The sequence below is a fragment of the Oncorhynchus mykiss genome, chromosome 16 (genome assembly GCF_013265735.2).
Source record: "Oncorhynchus mykiss isolate Arlee chromosome 16, USDA_OmykA_1.1, whole genome shotgun sequence".
Classification (NCBI taxonomy): domain Eukaryota; kingdom Metazoa; phylum Chordata; class Actinopteri; order Salmoniformes; family Salmonidae; genus Oncorhynchus; species Oncorhynchus mykiss.
The window spans coordinates 74,727,352-74,746,440 of NC_048580.1; the positions used below are offsets into that span (position 1 = coordinate 74,727,352).

Genomic DNA, 19,089 nt, shown 5'->3' on the forward strand with positions numbered 1-19,089 from the left:
AAAAAAAAATGGGTTTTGTTTATGAAGGTCTTAGGTAACATTAGAATACAAAATAACAGTTTGTTACTGTAGGCTATATGTAAAAACAAGAAAAGCAAGAATTCAAGTTTTCAATCAATTTGATTTGTGGAGAGCCTTTGTTTACAACAACGAAACGGAAAAGCACATGTTGGAACGCAGTAACAAATAAAAAATGAAATACCTCAAATGAAATAGACACGGTCAAATTAGGAAAATATCAGTAGCCTAAATATAATTATTAGCACCACGTATGCTTGATAGTAAAGTAATGCTCCCTATTTCTCAATGTAGCTAAACAATCGCGCAAAATCAAAAAGTTTGGTAAACGACTTTTACCAGCATTTACCCCCCCCCCCCCCCCCCCACACTCCACCACTGACCAATAAACACACACACTCCACCACTGACCAATAAACACACACACTCCACCACTGGCCAATAAACACACACACTCCACCACTGGCCAATAAACACACACACTCCACCACTGGCCAATAAACACACACACTCCACCACTGACCAATAAACACACACACTCCACCACTGACCAATTAACACACTCTTACCTTTGAACTTGCCACTCTCCAATAGGGCTCCAGACTCATCCAGGGAAAAGAACTCTTCTATGGAGACAAAATTGTAGTCCACTCCTGATATCTCCTCGTGGCGAGGCGGCCTGGTCGTACCTGGAGATAGGAGGATAAGGGAAGTCTATAGTGGACCACACACACACACTAGTCAAGCATAGACTTGTTTACAATGGGAATATACTGTGTTAGGGTAAACAAGCCTCCATCTGGTATAAATGTACTTGACCTTAGAAGACGTATCTTTGATTTCTGAGGCACACCTAAAACCATTCTCAACCAGTAGCAGACAGAGGAAAGCATGTGTAAATGGGCAGGAGTGTAACGATGTTCGTTGAGGGTCGTCAGTCTGTAACGATGTTCGCTGAGGGTCGTCGGTCTGTAACGATGTTCGCTGAGAGTCGTCAGTCTGTAACGATGTTCGCTGAGGGTCGTCAGTCTGTAACGATGTTCGCTGAGGGTCGTCAGTCTGTAACGATGTTCGTTGAGGGTCGTCAGTCTGTAACGATGTTCGTTGAGGGTCGTCAGTCTGTAACGATGTTCGCTGAGGGTTGTCAGTCTGTAACGATGTTCGTTGAGGGTTGTCAGTCTGTAACGATGTTCGCTGAGAGTCGTCGGTCTGTAACGATGTTCGCTGAGGGTCGTCAGTCTGTAACGATGTTCGCTGAGAGTCGTCAGTCTGTAACGACGTTCGCCGAGAGTCGTCAGTCTGTAACGATGTTCGCTGAGAGTCGTCAGTCTGTAACGATGTTCGTTGAGGGTCGTCAGTCTGTAACGATGTTCGCTGAGAGTCGTCAGTCTGTAACGATGTTCGTTGAGGGTCGTCAGTCTGTAACGATGTTCGCTGAGGGTCGTCGGTCTGTAACGATGTTCGCTGAGGGTCGTCAGTCTGTAACGATGTTCGCTGAGAGTCGTCAGTCTGTAACGACGTTCGCCGAGAGTCGTCAGTCTGTAACGATGTTCGCTGAGAGTCGTCAGTCTGTAAAGATGTTCGCTGAGAGTCGTCAGTCTGTAACAATGTTCGCTGAGAGTCGGGAAGCAAGTTCAGGAATGAATACATTTAATAAATGAACAAAACAAGAAACACAAACAGCGCACCGACATGAAACAGCAACAATGACGACTTAGGAAGAAACCAAAGGGAGGGACACATTAAGGGCAGGTGATCGAGGAGGTGATGGAGTCCAGGTGACAGGTGTGCGCCCTAATGAGCAGTCTGGTGACCTAGAGGCCGGCGAGGGAGCACACGTGACAGAGAGGAGCAAGTCATCCCAGTGGGTTTTTCTGAGTTTTTCTTTCTCTCTAGTTTGGGTTCAAGGCTTCCTTGTTCTGACCTGTTTTTGCCTTCCCTGACCCTGAGCCTGCCCTTACCCGACCCTGCCCTGACCCTGCCCATGAGCCTATCCTGACCCTGCCCTGACCCTGAGCCTGCACTGACATTGAGCATGCCTTGAAACTGAGCCTGCCCTGACCCTGAGCCTCCCCTGACCCTGAGCATGCCCTGAACCTGAGCATGCCCTGAACCTGAGCATGCAGTGACCCTGCCCTGACCCTGAGCATGCCCTGAACCTGCGCTGACCCTGCCCTGACCCTGAGCCTGCCCTGACCCTGAGCCTGCCCTGACCCTGAGCCTGCACTGACACTGAGCCTGTCCTGACCCTGACCTGACCCTGAGCCTGCCCTGACCCTGAGCCTGCACTGACCCTGAGCCCGCCCTGACCCTGAGCCTGCCCTGACCCTGAGCCTGCCCTGACCCTGAGCCTGTCCTGACCCTGCCCTGACCCTGACCTGCCCCTGAACCTGTCCTGACCCTGCCCTGACCCTGAGCCTTCCCTGACCCTGAGCCTGCCCTGACCCTGAGCCTGTCCTGACCCTACTCTGACCCTGAGCCTGCCCTGACCCTGAGCCTGCACTGACACTGAGCCTTCCCTGACCCTGAGCCTGCCCTGACCCTGATCCTGCCCTGACCCTGCCCTGAGTCTGCCCTGACCCTGAGTCTGCCCTGACCCTGAGTCTGCCCTGACCCTGAGCCTGCCCTGACACTGAGCCTGCCCTGACACTGAGCCTGCCCTGACACTGAGCCTGCCCTGACCCTGCACTGACACTGAGCCTGCCCTGACACTGAGCCTGCCCTGACACTGAGCCTGCCCTGACACTGAGCCTGCCCTGACACTGAGCCTTCCCTGACCCTGAGCCTGCACTGACACTGAGCCTTCCCTGACCCTGAGCCTGCACTGACACTGAGCCTGCACTGACACTGAGCCTGCCCTGACTCTAAATAGGATTACTGATCTCTGCCTGTCCTGGACATGCCATTTGCCTATCCCTTGTATATATTACATCTCTGAGACTGGAACCATCTGCCTCCTGTGTGGTTATAAGGGATGTGTACCCATTGTTTCCTCTTTAGTGCATTTAACTACATGTCACAAGTAAAAGCCTTGGGTCGATACAATTCCAGGTCAAGAAGGTTAAAACCACCCTCAGATTTAGGAAAGTTAAAACCACCCTCAGACTCAGGAAGGTTAAAACCACCCTCAGATTTGGGAAGATGTCAAACCACCATCAGACTCAGGAAGGTTAAAACCACCCTCAGATTTAGGAAGGTTAAAACCACCCTCAGATTTAGGAATATGTCAAACCATCCTCAGGCTCAGGAAGGTTAAAACCACCCCCAGACTCAGGAAGGTTAAAACCACCCTCAGACTCAGGAAGCTTAAAACCACCCTCAGATATAGGAAGGTAAAAATTAGGAACAGCAAGCCCCATCCCCCTCTCCCTGCCTCCCCCTTGCCTCCAACTAGGCTCCTGTGGTCAGAGAGGTCATACATTCCTGAGGAAAGGATCTCCTCATGGCCACAGTATAGAGACAGAATGAAGTTTCATAGAGAACAAAGGAATTTCTTCCACCTCACAGAACTTGAGGTCCAAACAACATTTATGTTCTGGAGAAGGTATAAAAGATCTGTGAAGAATCCAGCTACGAGCCAGTCGGTCTGGCGATGAATATGTAGCGAGGGCCAGCCGAAAAAAGCATACAGGTCGCAGTGGTGGTGGTATAAGTGGCTTGGTGACAAAACGGATGGCACTGTGATAGACTGCATTCAGTTTGCTGAGTAGAGTGTTGGAGGCTATTTTGTAAATGACATCGCCGAAGTCAAGGATCGGTAGGATCGTCCGTTTTACGAGGGTATGTTTGGCGGCGTGAGTGAAGGAGGCTTTGTTGCTAAATAGGAAGCTGATTCTAGATTTAATTTTGGATTGGAGATGTTTAATGTGAGTCTGGAAGGAGAGTTTACAGTCTAACCAGACACCTAGGTATTTGTAATTGTCCATATATTCTAAGTCAGAACCGTCCAGAGTAGTGATGCTAGTCGGGCGGGCGGGTGCTGGTAGCGATCGGTTTAAGAGCATGCATTTAGTTTTACTTGCATTTAAAAGCAGTTGGAGGCCACGGAAGGAGAGTTGTATGGCATTGAAGCTCATCTGTAGTGATGCTAGTCGGGCGGGCGGGTGCGGGCAGCGAACGCGTTATATACTCTGGTATAAACATCAAACTGTATCCAAACTCGGAAAGTGACAGGTAGAATAGTGGTTGACATGGAGAAATGAGGCTGGAGGAGGTTTTGATAGGGGAACAAATCTGGGTTCCTATTCCCATAAGGCACCTGGGTCCATCGGGGTCTGGTCTAAAGTAGTGCACTATATATAGGGAATAGGGTGCCATAGGGCTCTGGTCTAAAGCAGTGCACTATATAAGGAATAGGGTGCCATAGGGCTCTGGACTAAAGTAGTGCACTATATATAGGGAATAGGGTGCCATAGGGCTCTGGTCTAAAGCAGTGCACTATATAAGGAATAGGGTGCCATAGGGCTCTGGACTAAAGTAGTGCACTATATATAGGGAATAGGGTGCCATAGCGCTCTGGTCTAAAGTAGTGCACTATATAAGGAATAGGGTGCCATAGGGCTCTGGTCTAATGTAGTGCACTATATAGGGAATAAGGCTCTGGTCTAAAGTAGTGCACTATATAAGGAATAGGGTGCCATAGGGCTCTGGTCTAAAGTAGTGAACTATATAAGGAATAGGGTGCCATAGGGCTCTGGTCTAAAGTAGTGCACTATATAAGGAATAGGGTGCCATAGGGCTCTGGTCTAAAGTAGTGCACTATATATGGAATAGGGTGCCATTTGGAATGCAGACGAACAACAAGCAACGGTCTGTCAAGATGAATCATCTTACTGGCCTGACGCTTGACAGCAGTTACCATAGCAACAGTGTAAGTGCTTCTCTCACCCGTTTAGTAACTGAACTTTTCATTTTAGTTTTTGTTTCATCTTGTTTTTGAGCGGGAGCAGCAGTCACCTGGCAGCTCTCTCTCCGTCAACACGACGGCATCGCAGCTGTGCTACAAGGTCTGGTTTCCTATGCAATCATCTGTGATTGAGTCTGATTATAAGTGCACGAGTATATACAAATGTGTTTTGGTAAGTGTTTGTGTGCGTGACTGCTTGATGTTTGTTGGACTGTGTGTGTGTGTGTGTGTGTGTGTGTGTGTGTGTGTGTGTGTATGGGGGGGGGGTGAGAGAGGGTGAGAGAGAGATGAGAGAGACAGGAACACAGAGAGAGATGAGAGAGACAGGAACAGAGAGAGAGATGAGAGAGACAGGAACACAGAGAGAGAGATGAGAGAGACAGGAACACAGAGAGAGATGAGAGAGACAGGAACAGAGAGAGAGATGAGAGAGACAGGAACACAGAGAGAGAGATGAGTGAGACAGGAACACAGAGAGAGAGATGAGAGAGATGTGAGAGATGTGAGAGAGAGATGTGTGCGAGAGATGTGTGCCTGTGTGTGTGTGTGTGTGTGTGTGTGTGTGTGTGTGTGTGTGTGTGTGTGTGTGTGTGTGCCTGCGTGCGTGCGTGCCTGCATGTGTGTGTGTGTGCGTGCGTGCGTGTGTGTGTGTAGTTATAGTTATAGTTATCACATTGCTACTCACAGGGGACGGCTCTGAGGTACAAATTCTCCCTGATCACCTGCTGTAGTTGGCTGTCCATGGATCCTGGAGTGAAACACTTGCTCAGGTACAGCCTCAGGTCCTTACACAGAGTAGAGCCTGTACGAGAGAGACATGTTATCAGACGTTAGCAACAAAACACGAGTTAAGTGTGTCCGTCACCTCTAACAGATCTCCACCCAGTGACGAGCTGTAGTTAAGGATACACCCAAAGACGTTGTGAAGGAGCCATTTAAGGCATTACGGTCACAGTGGTGCCGCCTGCGGAGACCTCTTTATGCCGCCCACACCGCTGCGGTGACCGGTGACCTCTTTATGCCACCTACACCGCTGTGGTGACCTCTTTATGCTGCCTACACCGCTGTGGTGACCTCTTTATGCCACCTACACCGCTGCGGTGACTGGTGACCTCTTTATGCTGCCTACACCTCTGCGGTGACCTCTTTATGCCACCTACACCGCTGTGGTGACCTCTTTATGCTGCCTACACCGCTGTGGTGACCTCTTTATGCTGCCTACACCGCTGCGGTGACCTCTTTATGCCGCCTACACCGCTGAGGTGACTGGTGACCTCTTTATGCCGCCTACACCGCTGAGGTGACTGGTCACCTCTTTATGCTGCCTACACCGCTGCGGTGACCTCTTTATGCCGCCTACACCGCTGAGGTGACTGGTGACCTCTTTATGCCGCCTACACCGCTGAGGTGACTGGTCACCTCTTTATGCTGCCTACACCGCTGCGGTGACCTCTTTATGCTGCCTACACCGCTGCGGTGACCTCTTTATGCCGCCTACACCGCTGCGGTGACCTCTTTATGCTGCCCACACCGCTGTGGTGACCTCTTTATGCTGCCCACACCACTGCGGTGACCTCTTTATGCTGCCCACACCTCTGCGGTGACCTCTTTATGCTGCCCACACCGCTGCGGTGACCTCTTTATGCTGCCAACACCGCTGTGGTGACCTCTTTATACTGCCTACACCACTAAGGTGAGCTCTTTATGCTGCCTACACCACTAAGGTGAGCTCTTTATGCTGCCTACACCACTAAGGTGAGCTCTTTATGCTGCCTACACCACTAAGGTGAGCTCTTTATGCTGCCTACACCACTAAGGTGAGCTCTTTATGCTGCCTACACCACTAAGGTGAGCTCTTTATGCTGCCTACACCACTGCGGTGAGCTCTTTATGCTGCCTACACCACTGCGGTGAGCTCTTTATGCTGCCTACACCACTAAGGTGAGCTCTTTATGCTGCCTACACCACTGCGGTGAGCTCTTTATGCTGCCTACACCGCTGCGGTGACCTCTTTATGCCACCTACACCGCTGCGGTGACTGGTCACCTCTTTATGCTGCCTACACCGCTGCGGTGACCTCTTTATGCTGCCTACACCGCTGCGGTGACCTCTTTATGCTGCCTACACCGCTGTGGTGACCTCTTTATGCCACCTACACCGCTGCGGTGACCTCTTTATGCTGCCCACACCGCTGCGGTGACCTCTTTATGCTGCCTACACCACTGCGGTGACCTCTTTATGCTGACTACACCGCTGCGGTGACCTCTTTATGCTGCCTACACCTCTGCGGTGACCTCTTTATACTGCCTACACCGCTGTGGTGACCTCTTTATGCTGCCTACACCGCTGCGGTGACCGGTGACCTCTTTATGCTGCCTACACCTCTGCGGTGACCTCTTTATACTGCCTACACCGCTGCGGTGACCTCTTTATGCTGCCTACACCTCTGCGGTGACCTCTTTATACTGCATACACCGCTGAGGTGACCTCTTTATGCCGCCCACACCACTGCGGTGACCTCTTTATGCCACCTACACCGCTGCGGCGACCGGTGACCTCTTTATGCTGCCTACACCGCTGCGGTGACCTCTTTATGCTGCCAACACCGCTGTGGTGACCTCTTTATGCCACCTACACCGCTGCGGTGACCTCTTTATACTGCCCATGCCGCTGTGGTGACCTCTTTATGCCACCTACACCGCTGCGGTGACCTCTTTATGCTGCCTACACCGCTGTGGTGACCTCTTTATGCTGCCTACACCGCTGTGGTGACCTCTTTATACTGCCTACACCGCTGTGGTGACCTCTTTATACTGCCTACACCGCTGTGGTGACCTCTTTATGCTGCCTACACCGCTGTGGTGACCTCTTTATGCCCCCTACACCACTGTGGTGACCAGTGACCTCTTTATGCTGACTACACCGCTGCAGTGACCTCTTTATGCTGCCTACACCGCTGCGGTGACCTCTTTATGCTGCCTACACCGCTGTGGTGACCTCTTTATGCCCCCTACACCACTGTGGTGACCGGTGACCTCTTTATGCTGAATACACCACTGCGGTGACCTCTTTATAATGCCTACACCGCTGCGGTGACCGGTGACCTCTTTATGCCACCTACACCGCTGCGGTGACCGGTGACCTCTTTATGCTGCCTACACCGCTGTGGTGACCTCTTTATGCCCCCTACACCACTGTGGTGACCTCTTTATGCTGCCTACACCGCTGTGGTGACCTCTTTATGCTGCCTACACCGCCGTGGTGACCTCTTTATGCCCCCTACACCACTGCGGTGACCTCTTTATACTGCCTACACCGCTGCGGTGACCTCTTTATGCCACCTACACCGCTGCGGTGACCGGTGACCTCTTTATGCTGCCTACACCACTGTGGTGACCTCTTTATGCTGCCTACACCGCTGTGGTGACCTCTTTATGCCACCTACACCGCTACGGTGACCGGTGACCTCTTTATGCTGCCTACACCACTGTGGTGACCTCTTTATGCTGCCTACACCGCTGTGGTGACCTCTTTATGCCCCCTACACCACTGTGGTGACCTCTTTATGCTGCCTACACCACAGTGGTGACCTCTTTATGCTGCCTACACCGCTGTGGTGACCTCTTTATGCTGCCTACACCGCCGTGGTGACCTCTTTATGCCCCCTACACCACTGCGGTGACCTCTTTATACTGCCTACACCGCTGCGGTGACCTCTTTATGCCCCCTACACCACTGTGGTGACCTCTTTATGCTGCCTACACCGCTGTGGTGACCTCTTTATGCCCCCTACACCACTGTGGTGACCTCTTTATGCTGCCTACACCGCCGTGGTGACCTCTTTATGCCCCCTACACCACTGTGGTGACCTCTTAATGCTGCCTACACCGCTGCGGTGACCTCTTTATGCCCCCTACACCACTGTGGTGACCTCTTTATGCCCCCTACACCACTGTGGTGACCTCTTTATGCTGCCTACACCGCCGTGGTGACCTCTTTATGCCACCCACACCGCTGCGGGCTGAATTAGTGTGCTGTTCCCTCCATGTACCATGTCATCACACAGACATAACATGAAGAAACAAGAGGCAGAGAAACACGGGAACATCTTCCTACAAAATAAAAACATAACAAAATCTCTCTCAATTCAACTTGCTTTATTGGCATGACGCAACAATGTACATTTTGCCAAAGATTATTTTGGATATTTACAATATGAAAATAATAAGAATCAACATTGTCACCGGGACACCAGCAACAACAATAACCAGGGGTAAAAAATAACCAAACGTTGGACAATAACAATAAGCATACAGTAGAGGACATGTGTACAGGACAGTAGTACAGGACAGTAGTACAGGACAGTAGTACAGGACAGTAGTACAGTAGTACAGGACAGTAGTACAGGACAGTAGTACAGGACAGTAGTACAGGACAGTAGTACAGGACAGTAGTACAGTAGTACAGTAGTACAGGACAGTAGTACAGGACAGTAGAACAGTAGTACAGGACAGTAGTACAGGACAGTAGTACAGGACAGTAGTACAGGACAGTAGTACAGGACAGTAGAACAGTAGTACAGGACAGTAGTACAGGACAGTAGAACAGTAGTACAGGGCAGTAGTACAGGACAGTAGTACAGTAGTACAGGACAGTAGTACAGGACAGTAGTACAGGACAGTAGTACAGGACAGCAGTACAGGACAGTAGAACAGTAGTACAGGACAGTAGTACAGGACAGTAGTACAGTAGTACAGGACAGCAGTACAGGACAGTAGTACAGGACAGTAGTACAGTAGTACAGGACAGTAGTACAGTAGTACAGGACAGTAGTACAGGACAGCAGTACAGGACAGTAGAACAGTAGTACAGGACAATAGTACAGGACAGTAGTACAGGACAGTAGTACAGGACAGTAGAACAGTAGTACAGGACAGTAGTACAGGACAGTAGTACAGGACAGTAGAACAGTAGTACAGGACAGTAGTACAGGACAGCAGTACAGTAGTACAGGACAGTAGTACAGGACAGTAGTACAGGACAGCAGTACAGGACAGTAGAACAGTAGTACAGGACAGTAGTACAGGACAGCAGTACAGGACAGTAGTACAGGACAGTAGTACAGGACAGCAGTACAGGACAGTAGTACAGGACAGTAGTACAGGACAGCAGTACAGGACAGTAGTACAGGACAGTAGTACAGGACAGTAGAACAGTAGTACAGGACAGTAGTACAGGACAGTAGAACAGGACAGTAGTACAGGACAGTAGTAGAGGACAGTAGTACAGGACAGTAGTACAGGACAGTAGTACAGGACAGTAGTACAGTAGTACAGGACAGTAGTACAGGACAGTAGAACAGTAGTACAATACAGTAGTACAGGACAGTAGTACAGGACAGCAGTACAGGACAGTAGAACAGTAGTACAGTACAGTAGTACAGGACAGTAGTACAGGATAGTAGTACAGGACAGTAGTACAGGACAGTAGTACAGTAGTACAGGACAGTAGTACAGGACAGTAGTACAGGACAGTAGTACAGGACAGTAGAACAGGACAGTAGTACAGGATAGTAGTACAGGACAGTAGTACAGGACAGTAGTACAGGACAGTAGTACAGTAGTACAGGACAGTAGTACAGTAGTACAGGACAGTAGTACAGTAGTACAGGACAGTAGTACAGGACAGTAGTACAGGATAGTAGTACAGGACAGTAGTACAGGACAGTAGTACAGGACAGTAGTACAGGACAGTAGTACAGTAGTACAGGACAGTAGTACAGGATAGTAGTACAGGACAGTAGTACAGGATAGTAGTACAGGACAGTAGTACAGGACAGTAGTACAGGACAGTAGTACAGGACAGTAGAACAGTAGTACAGGACAGTAGTACAGGACAGTAGAACAGGACAGTAGTACAGGACAGTAGTAGAGGACAGTAGTACAGGACAGTAGTACAGGACAGTAGTACAGGACAGTAGAACAGTAGTACAGGACAGTAGTACAGGACAGTAGTACAGGACAGTAGTACAGGACAGCAGTACAGGACAGTAGTACAGGACAGTAGTACAGTAGTACAGGACAGTAGTACAGGATAGTAGTACAGGACAGTAGTACAGGACAGTAGTACAGGACAGTAGTACAGGATAGTAGTACAGGACAGTAGTACAGGACAGTAGTACAGGACAGTAGTACAGTAGTACAGGACAGTAGTACAGGACAGTAGTACAGGACAGTAGTACAGGACAGTAGTACAGGACAGTAGAACAGGACAGTTGTCACACACATTTCATTAAATGGTCAATCTGTGATTAAGACATCAATTTTAGGACTTTCATATTTATGATATATACCCACTAAAACTAGATGATTATAATTTTAAAAAAATCTCCCATGATCTTATTTTCATAACTTTATCAAAACCCAAAATACAAGCTTGTTTACCCCCTTTGTTTGTAAAGAAATATATATGAATTTGTAAACAAACGCGGATATTTACCAAATGAGTGATGGGGTGCTGCTTTGTTATTGTCTGAACTGCAGAGTTTCCTCTTTAATGGAATGTAGAGGCCAGCTAGGAAGAAATGGCTGTCAGCCAACTAATAAACACATCCCATCAGAGGAGTCTGCTCGGAGAATCCTGTTGTTAATGAAGTGTGTAGTTTACTGCTGGGTCAGCTTTACCACCCATACAGCTACATCACTACACATGTAGGATCTTAAATTGAGCCAGTTTGCAACAGCAGGAAGAAAATAATCCCGGAGCAACAGGACATTAGAATTAAAATGTGAATTATAAAAAACGGACAGTTGTGTATGGATGACACATTTTCATAAGGGAACATCTAGTCTGGAAAGTGGAAATTACAAACTTGAGAAGCCTTTTAAAACCTCAAATAAACTACAAGAAAAAAATGTTTTTAAAGATCCTGCATTGCAGGAAAGTTCTCCTGCAACAGGGTGATCAAATTAAGATCCTGCATCTGTATGTTGTTGGTGATTCAGAAGGGAAAAGATAGTCTGTAATTTAATTGCTAGAGAACTAGGTCTGTATTCATAACGCGTCTCAGAGTAGGTCTAGAAGTGCTGATCTAGGATCAGGTCCCCCCCTCTCCATGTAATCTGATTCATTATGATCTAGGATCAGGTCCCCCCCTCTCCATGTAATCTGATTCATTATGATCTAGGATCAGGTCCCCCTTCTCCATGTAATCTGATTCATTATGATCTAGGATCAGGTCCCCCCCTCTCCATGTAATCTGATTCATTATGATCTAGGATCAGGTCCCCCCCTTCTCCATGTAATCTGATTCATTATGATCTAGGATCAGGTCCCCCTCTCCATGTAATCTGATTCATTATGATCTAGGATCAGGTCCCCCTCTCCATGTAATCTGATTCATTATGATCTAGGATCAGGTCCCCCCTCTCCATGTAATCTGATTCATTATGATCTAGGATCAGGTCCCCCTCTCCATGTAATCTGATTCATTATGATCTAGGATCAGGTCCCTCCTCTCCATGTAATCTGATTCATTATGATCTAGGATCAGGTCCCTCCTCTCCATGTAATCTGATTCATTATGATCTAGGATCAGGTCCCCTCTCCATGTAATCTGATTCATTATGATCTAGGATCAGGTCCTCCTCTCCATGTAATCTGATTCATTATGATCTAGGATCAGGTCCCCCTCTCCATGTAATCTGATTCATTATGATCTAGGATCAGGTCCCTCCTCTCCATGTAATCTGATTCATTATGATCTAGGATCAGGTCCCTTCTCTCCATGTAATCTGATTCATTATGATCTAGGATCAGGTCCCCCTCTCCATGTAATCTGATTCATTATGATCTAGGATCAGGACCCCCCTCTCCATGTAATCTGATTCATTATGATCTAGGATCAGGTCCCCCCCTTCTCCATGTAATCTGATTCATTATGATCTAGGATCAGGTCCCCCCCTCTCCATGTAATCTGATTCATTATGATCTAGGATCAGGTCCTCCTCTCCATGTAATATGATTCATTATGATCTAGGATCAGGCCCCCCTCTCCACGTAATCTGATTCATTATGATCTAGGATCAGATACCCCTCTCCATGTAATCTGATCAATTATGATCAAAAAGACAAAACTGACCATAGATCAGCTCTCCTACCTAAAGACACTTTATGAAGACGGGCTCTGGAGAGCTATAAAGTGATGTTTTGTAAGTTAATTCCGGTACCTGGAGAGACAGTTTTAATCCGTATGGGATGGGGGCATGAGTTGAGGACCCCTCTCACGTCTCCTAGCGTCATGCCCAGGACGGGCGTACCCCCGATCTCCAGTATGACATCACCCACCGTGGTCCCGCCTCCCGGTGCTGCGGTGACGAAAGGGAACTCTCCGTAGTCAGCCCCGCCCCCGATGGCTACACCCAGCTCTCCAGACCCGTCTCCCAGGGGAACAAAACTCTCCTGCACCTTGGAACGCCAGTGCAGCTTGTTCGCTGTGGCCTTAGACATGGTGGCAAACCTGGAAGAGACACAAGACAGCACAGAGATGGTCAATACATCATACAAAGTACAGCACAGAGATGATCTATACATCATACAAAGGACAGCACAGAGATGGTCAATACATCAAACAAAGGACAGCACAGGGAGCTGTGGCCTTAGACATGGTAGTAGAGCTGGAACAAGATAGCACAGGTTTCCGGAGACTTATATCACAGAACAATTACAATGTTACAATTACAATGTTACAATTACTATGTTACAATTACTATGTTACAATTACAATGTTAAATTACTTTTGTCATGACGTTGGCCTGGGGGTAGGTTTATGAATACCTCTTCCTCCCTTTTTTTCTCTCTACCCTACTGATGTTATATTTGCAAACCCCTTGGTTAACATAGAGATTCTGGGAACATCAGAAGGTGGGGGGAAATTAACTATATTCTGGTAATCCGACCAATTGAACATATGCGTGGTACTTAATGAATATGACGTCAGTTCGGTTGTCATCTGATACATTCTCATCAATGACAAAATGACATAAACTGTACAGTGGAAAGTCTACACATTGTAGTTATCGGAGTCACATGGAATTGTTGTTCAATTTAAATGTTTGAATATACAATTATTTGTGAAGAGATGAAATGTGATTTTAGCTTCTAAAATGTGAGAATTGGGGTTTCATAAGATAGGGCTCTGCTCAATCAGTGGCCCTCCCCTGTGAAGGGACAAGGGCTATAAAACTTTTCAAACACGCCCCACCCCCCCCCCCCCCCCACCCCCCTTCCCATATAAGCCCTTGACGACAATGTAACCTCCTTTTCCGAGGATGTGAGGACGACGGTCCAATGTCAGAATGGTTCAGATAATAACTAATATCACTTAATCCGGCATAGCCAAAGACACGACACTATGTTACATTAACTATGTTACAATTACTATGTTACAATGTTGATTTTTTTGGGGCCGTTCAGACTGCAGGGAAAAAATTAACAGATTCTAATCGGATATGCAAAAAACTAAATCAGATTTTTGATTCACATCAAACTGGCAATGTGAACAAGGCTGTAATGGATGTCAAATAGCAGATGGGCGCAGCACAGCAGGACCTCAACTGGTAGACAAACAGGGATATTCAAACTGAATTAAATATGAATGAACGTATGCTAGCTATTGAATAAGTGAAATGAAGTATTTACATAGGAGAACTAAACCCCTATATAGTGAACATTACCCACTAAACCAATAGGAACAGAACTAAACCCCTATATAGTGAACATTACACACTAAACCAATAGGAACAGAACTAAACCCCTATATAGTGAACATTACACACTAAACCAATAGGAACAGAACTAAACCCCTATATAGTGAACATTACACACTAAACCAATAGGAACAGAACTAAACCCCTATATAGTGAACATTACACACTAAACCAATAGGAACAGAACTAAACCCCTATATAGTGAACATTACACACTAAACCAATAGGAACAGAACTAAACCCCTATATAGTGAACATTACACACTAAACCAATAGGAACAGAACTAAACCCCTATATAGTGAACATTACACACTAAACCAATAGGAACAGAACTAAACCCCTATATAGTGAACATTACACACTAAACCAATAGGAACAGAACTAAACCCCTATATAGTGAACATTACACACTAAACCAATAGGAACAGAACTAAACCCCTATATAGTGAACATTACACACTAAACCAATAGGAACAGAACTAAACCCCTATATAGTGAACATTACACACTAAACCAATAGGAACAGAACTAAACCCCTATATAGTGAACATTACACACTAAACCAATAGGAACAGAACTAAACCCCTATATAGTGAACATTACACACTAAACCAATAGGAACAGAACTAAACCCCTATATAGTGAACATTACACACTAAATATATGATTTTTGATTGTCACTTCAGGACTAGGCTTATGCTGCGTCAAGGACTCCTACCCTGAATGGTTAGTCTTTCTGAGGTAAAATCTCCCTATTCTTCCTGACCAGCTATTTGGACTCATCTAGCAACAGGAATGTCTCTCTCTCTGATTGGAGAGGAGGGCAACGAACAGTGTTGTGTGGTGTCAGAGACCCAGTCATCCTAAGGAGAACAGTGGTGTCAGATACCAGTTATCCTAAGGAGAACAGTGGTGTCAGATACCAGTCACCCTAAGGAGAACAGTGGTGTCAGATACCAGTCATCCTAAGGAGAACAGTGGTGTCAGATACCAGTCATCCTAAGGAGACCAGTGGTGTCAGATACCAGTCATCCTAAGGAGAACAGTGGTGTCAGATACCAGTCATCCTAAGGAGAACAGTGGTGTCAGAGACCAGTCATCCTAAGGAGACCAGTGGTGTCAGATACCAGTCATCCTAAGGAGAACAGTGGTGTCAGATACCAGTCATCCTAAGGAGACCAGTGGTGTCAGAGACCAGTCATCCTAAGGAGAACAGTGGTGTCAGATACCAGTCATCCTAAGGAGAACAGTGGTGTCAGATACCAGTCATCCTAAGGAGAACAGTGGTGTCAGAGACCAGTCATCCTAAGGAGACCAGTGGTGTCAGAGACCAGTCATCCTAAGGAGACCAGTGGTGTCAGATACCAGTCATCCTAAGGAGAACAGTGGTGTCAGATACCAGTCATCCTAAAGAGAACAGTGGTGTCAGAGACCGGTCATCCTAAGGAGACCAGTGGTGTCAGATACCAGTCATCCTAAGGAGACCAGTGGTGTCAGATACCAGTCATCCTAAAGAGAACAGTGGTGTCAGAGACCGGTCATCCTAAGGAGACCAGTGGTGTCAGAAACCAGTCATCCTAAGGAGACCAGTGGTGTCAGAGTCCAGTCATCCTAAGGAGACCAGTGGTGTCAGACACCAGTCATCCTAAGGAAACCAGTGGTGTCAGAGACCAGTCATCCTAAGGAGACCAGTGGTGTCAGATACCAGTCATCCTAAGGAGACCAGTGGTGTCAGAGTCCAGTCATCCTAAGGAGTCCAGTGGTGTCAGAGTCCAGTCATCCTAAGGAGTCCAGTGGTGTCAGAGTCCAGTCATCCTAAGGAGACCAGTGGTGTCAGAGTCCAGTCATCCTAAGGAGTCCAGTGGTGTCAGAGTCCAGTCATCCTAAGGAGACCAGTGGTGTCAGAGTCCAGTCATCCTAAGGAGACCAGTGGTGTCAGAGTCCAGTCATCCTAAGGAGTCCAGTGGTGTCAGAGTCCAGTCATCCTAAGGAGTCCAGTGGTGTCAGAGTCCAGTCATCCTAAGGAGTCCAGTGGTGTCAGAGTCCAGTCATCCTAAGGAGACCAGTGGTGTCAGAGCCCAGTCATCCTAAGGAGACCAGTGGTGTCAGAGACCAGTCATCCTAAGGAGACCAGTGGTGTCAGATACCAGTCATCCTAAGGAGTCCAGTGGTGTCAGAGTCCAGTCATCCTAAGGAGTCCAGTGGTGTCAGAGTCCAGTCATCCTAAGGAGACCAGTGGTGTCAGAGTCCAGTCATCCTAAGGAGTCCAGTGGTGTCAGAGTCCAGTCATCCTAAGGAGACCAGTGGTGTCAGAGTCCAGTCATCCTAAGGAGTCCAGTGGTGTCAGAGTCCAGTCATCCTAAGGAGTCCAGTGGTGTCAGAGACCAGTCATCCTAAGGAGACCAGTGATGTCAGATACCAGTCATCCTAAGGAGTCCAGTGGTGTCAGAGACCAGTCATCCTAAGGAGACCAGTGGTGTCAGAGACCAGTCATCCTAAGGAGACCAGTGGTGTCAGAGACCAGTCATCCTAAGGAGTCCAGTGGTGTCAGAGTCCAGTCATCCTAAGGAGACCAGTGGTGTCAGAGACCAGTCATCCTAAGGAGACCAGTGGTGTCAGATACCAGTCATCTTAAGGAGACCAGTGGTGTCAGAGACCAGTCATCCTAAGGAGACCAGTGGTGTCAGAGACCAGTCATCCTAAGGAGACCAGTGGTGTCAGAGACCAGTCATCCTAAGGAGACCAGTGGTGTCAGAGACCAGTCATCCTAAGGAGAACAGTGGTGTCAGATACCAGTCATCCTAAAGAGACCAGTGGTGTCAGAGTCCAGTCATCCTAAGGAGACCAGTGGTGTCAGAGACCAGTCATCCTAAAGAGACCAGTGGTGTCAGATACCAGTCATCCTAAAGAGACCAGTGGTGTCAGAGACCAGTCATCCTAAGGAGTGGCCTTACATGTGAACAAACAAACTGCTGAAAAGAAAACAGGGGAAGGTGCACTGACCAATCAGGACCCTGAACAGGCCTATTCCTGATAGTCTGGGAGAGAGGGGGTGGATGTTTCTATCAGTTTAGGAAATGTTTCTATCAGTTTAGGAGAGAGGGGGTGGATGTTTCTATCAGTTTAGAAGAGAGGGGGTGGATGTTTCTATCAGTTTAGGAGATGTTTCTATCAGTTTAGGAGAGAGGGGTGGATGTTTCTATCAGTTTAGGAGAGAGGGGTGGATGTTTCTAACAGTTTAGGAGAGAGGGGTGGATGTTTCTATCAGTTTAGGAGATGTTTCTATCAGTTTAGGAGAGAGGGGTGGATGTTTCTATCAGTTTAGAAGAGAGGGGGTGGATGTTTCTATCAGTTTAGGAGATGTTTCTATCAGTTTAGGAGAGAGGGGGTGGATGTTTATATCAGTTTAAGAGAGAGGGGTGGATGTTTCTAACAGTTTAGGAGAGAGGGGGGATGTTTCTAACAGTTTAGGAGATGTTTCTATCAGTTTAGGAGAGAGGGGGGATGTTTCTAACAGTTTAGGAGATGTTTCTAACAGTTTAGGAGAGAGGGGTGGATGTTTCTATCAGTTTGGGAGAGAGGGGGTGGATGTTTCTATCAGTTTAGGAGATGTTTCTATCAGTTTAGGAGAGAGGGGGTGGATGTTTCTATCAGTTTAGGAGAGAGGGGGTGGATGTTTCTATCAGTTTAGGAGATGTTTCTATCAGTTTAGGAGAGAGGGGGTGGATGTTTCTATCCGTTTAGGATATGTTTCTATCAGTTTAGGAGAGAGGGGGTGGATGTTTCTATCAGTTTAGGATATGTTTCTATCAGTTTAGGAGAGAGGGGGTGGATGTTTCTATCAGTTTAGGAGAGAGGGGTGGATGTTTCTAACAGTTTAGGAGAGAGGGGTGGATGTTTCTAACAGTTTAGGAGAGAGGGAGTGGATGTTTCTATCAGTTTATGAGATGTTTCTAACAGTTTAGGAGAGAGGGGTGGATGTTTCTAACAGTAGGAGAGAGGGGTGGATCTTTATCAGTTTAGGAGAGAGGGGTGGATGTTTCTATCAGTTTATGAGATGTTTCTATCAGTTTAGGAGAGAGGGGTGGATGTTTCTATCAGTTTAGGAGAGGGTTGGATGTTTCTATTAGTTTATGAGAGAGGGGTGGATGTTTCTATCAGTTTAGGAGAGGTTTCTATCAGTTTAGGAGAGAGGGGTGGATGTTTCTATCAGTTTAGGAGAGAGGGGTGGATGTTTCTAACAGTTTAGGAGAGAGGGGTGGATGTTTCTATCAGTTTAGGAGAGGTTTCTATCAGTTTAGGAGAGAGGGGTGGATGTTTCTATCAGTTTAAGAGAGAGGGGGTGGATGTTTCTAACAGTTTAGGTAGAGAGGGGTGGATGTTTCTATCAGTTTAGG

At 47.4% G+C, this 19,089-nt stretch overlaps 1 protein-coding gene across 1 annotated transcript in view; it reads right to left on the reverse strand.

Annotated features, from left to right (window-relative positions):
* LOC110512152 (membrane-associated guanylate kinase, WW and PDZ domain-containing protein 3-like) overlaps positions 1–19,089 on the reverse strand; it is a 99,607-nt gene that overhangs the window by 69,554 nt on the left and 10,964 nt on the right. Inside the window, exons 2-4 of the mRNA XM_036945804.1 lie at positions 13,153–13,442; positions 5,610–5,726; positions 588–707 (exon numbers count right to left, since the gene is read on the reverse strand). Of these exons, the coding sequence (XP_036801699.1) occupies positions 588–707; positions 5,610–5,726; positions 13,153–13,432 (517 nt within the window). The 5' untranslated portion in view covers positions 13,433–13,442. The remainder of the gene's footprint in view (positions 1–587; positions 708–5,609; positions 5,727–13,152; positions 13,443–19,089) is intronic.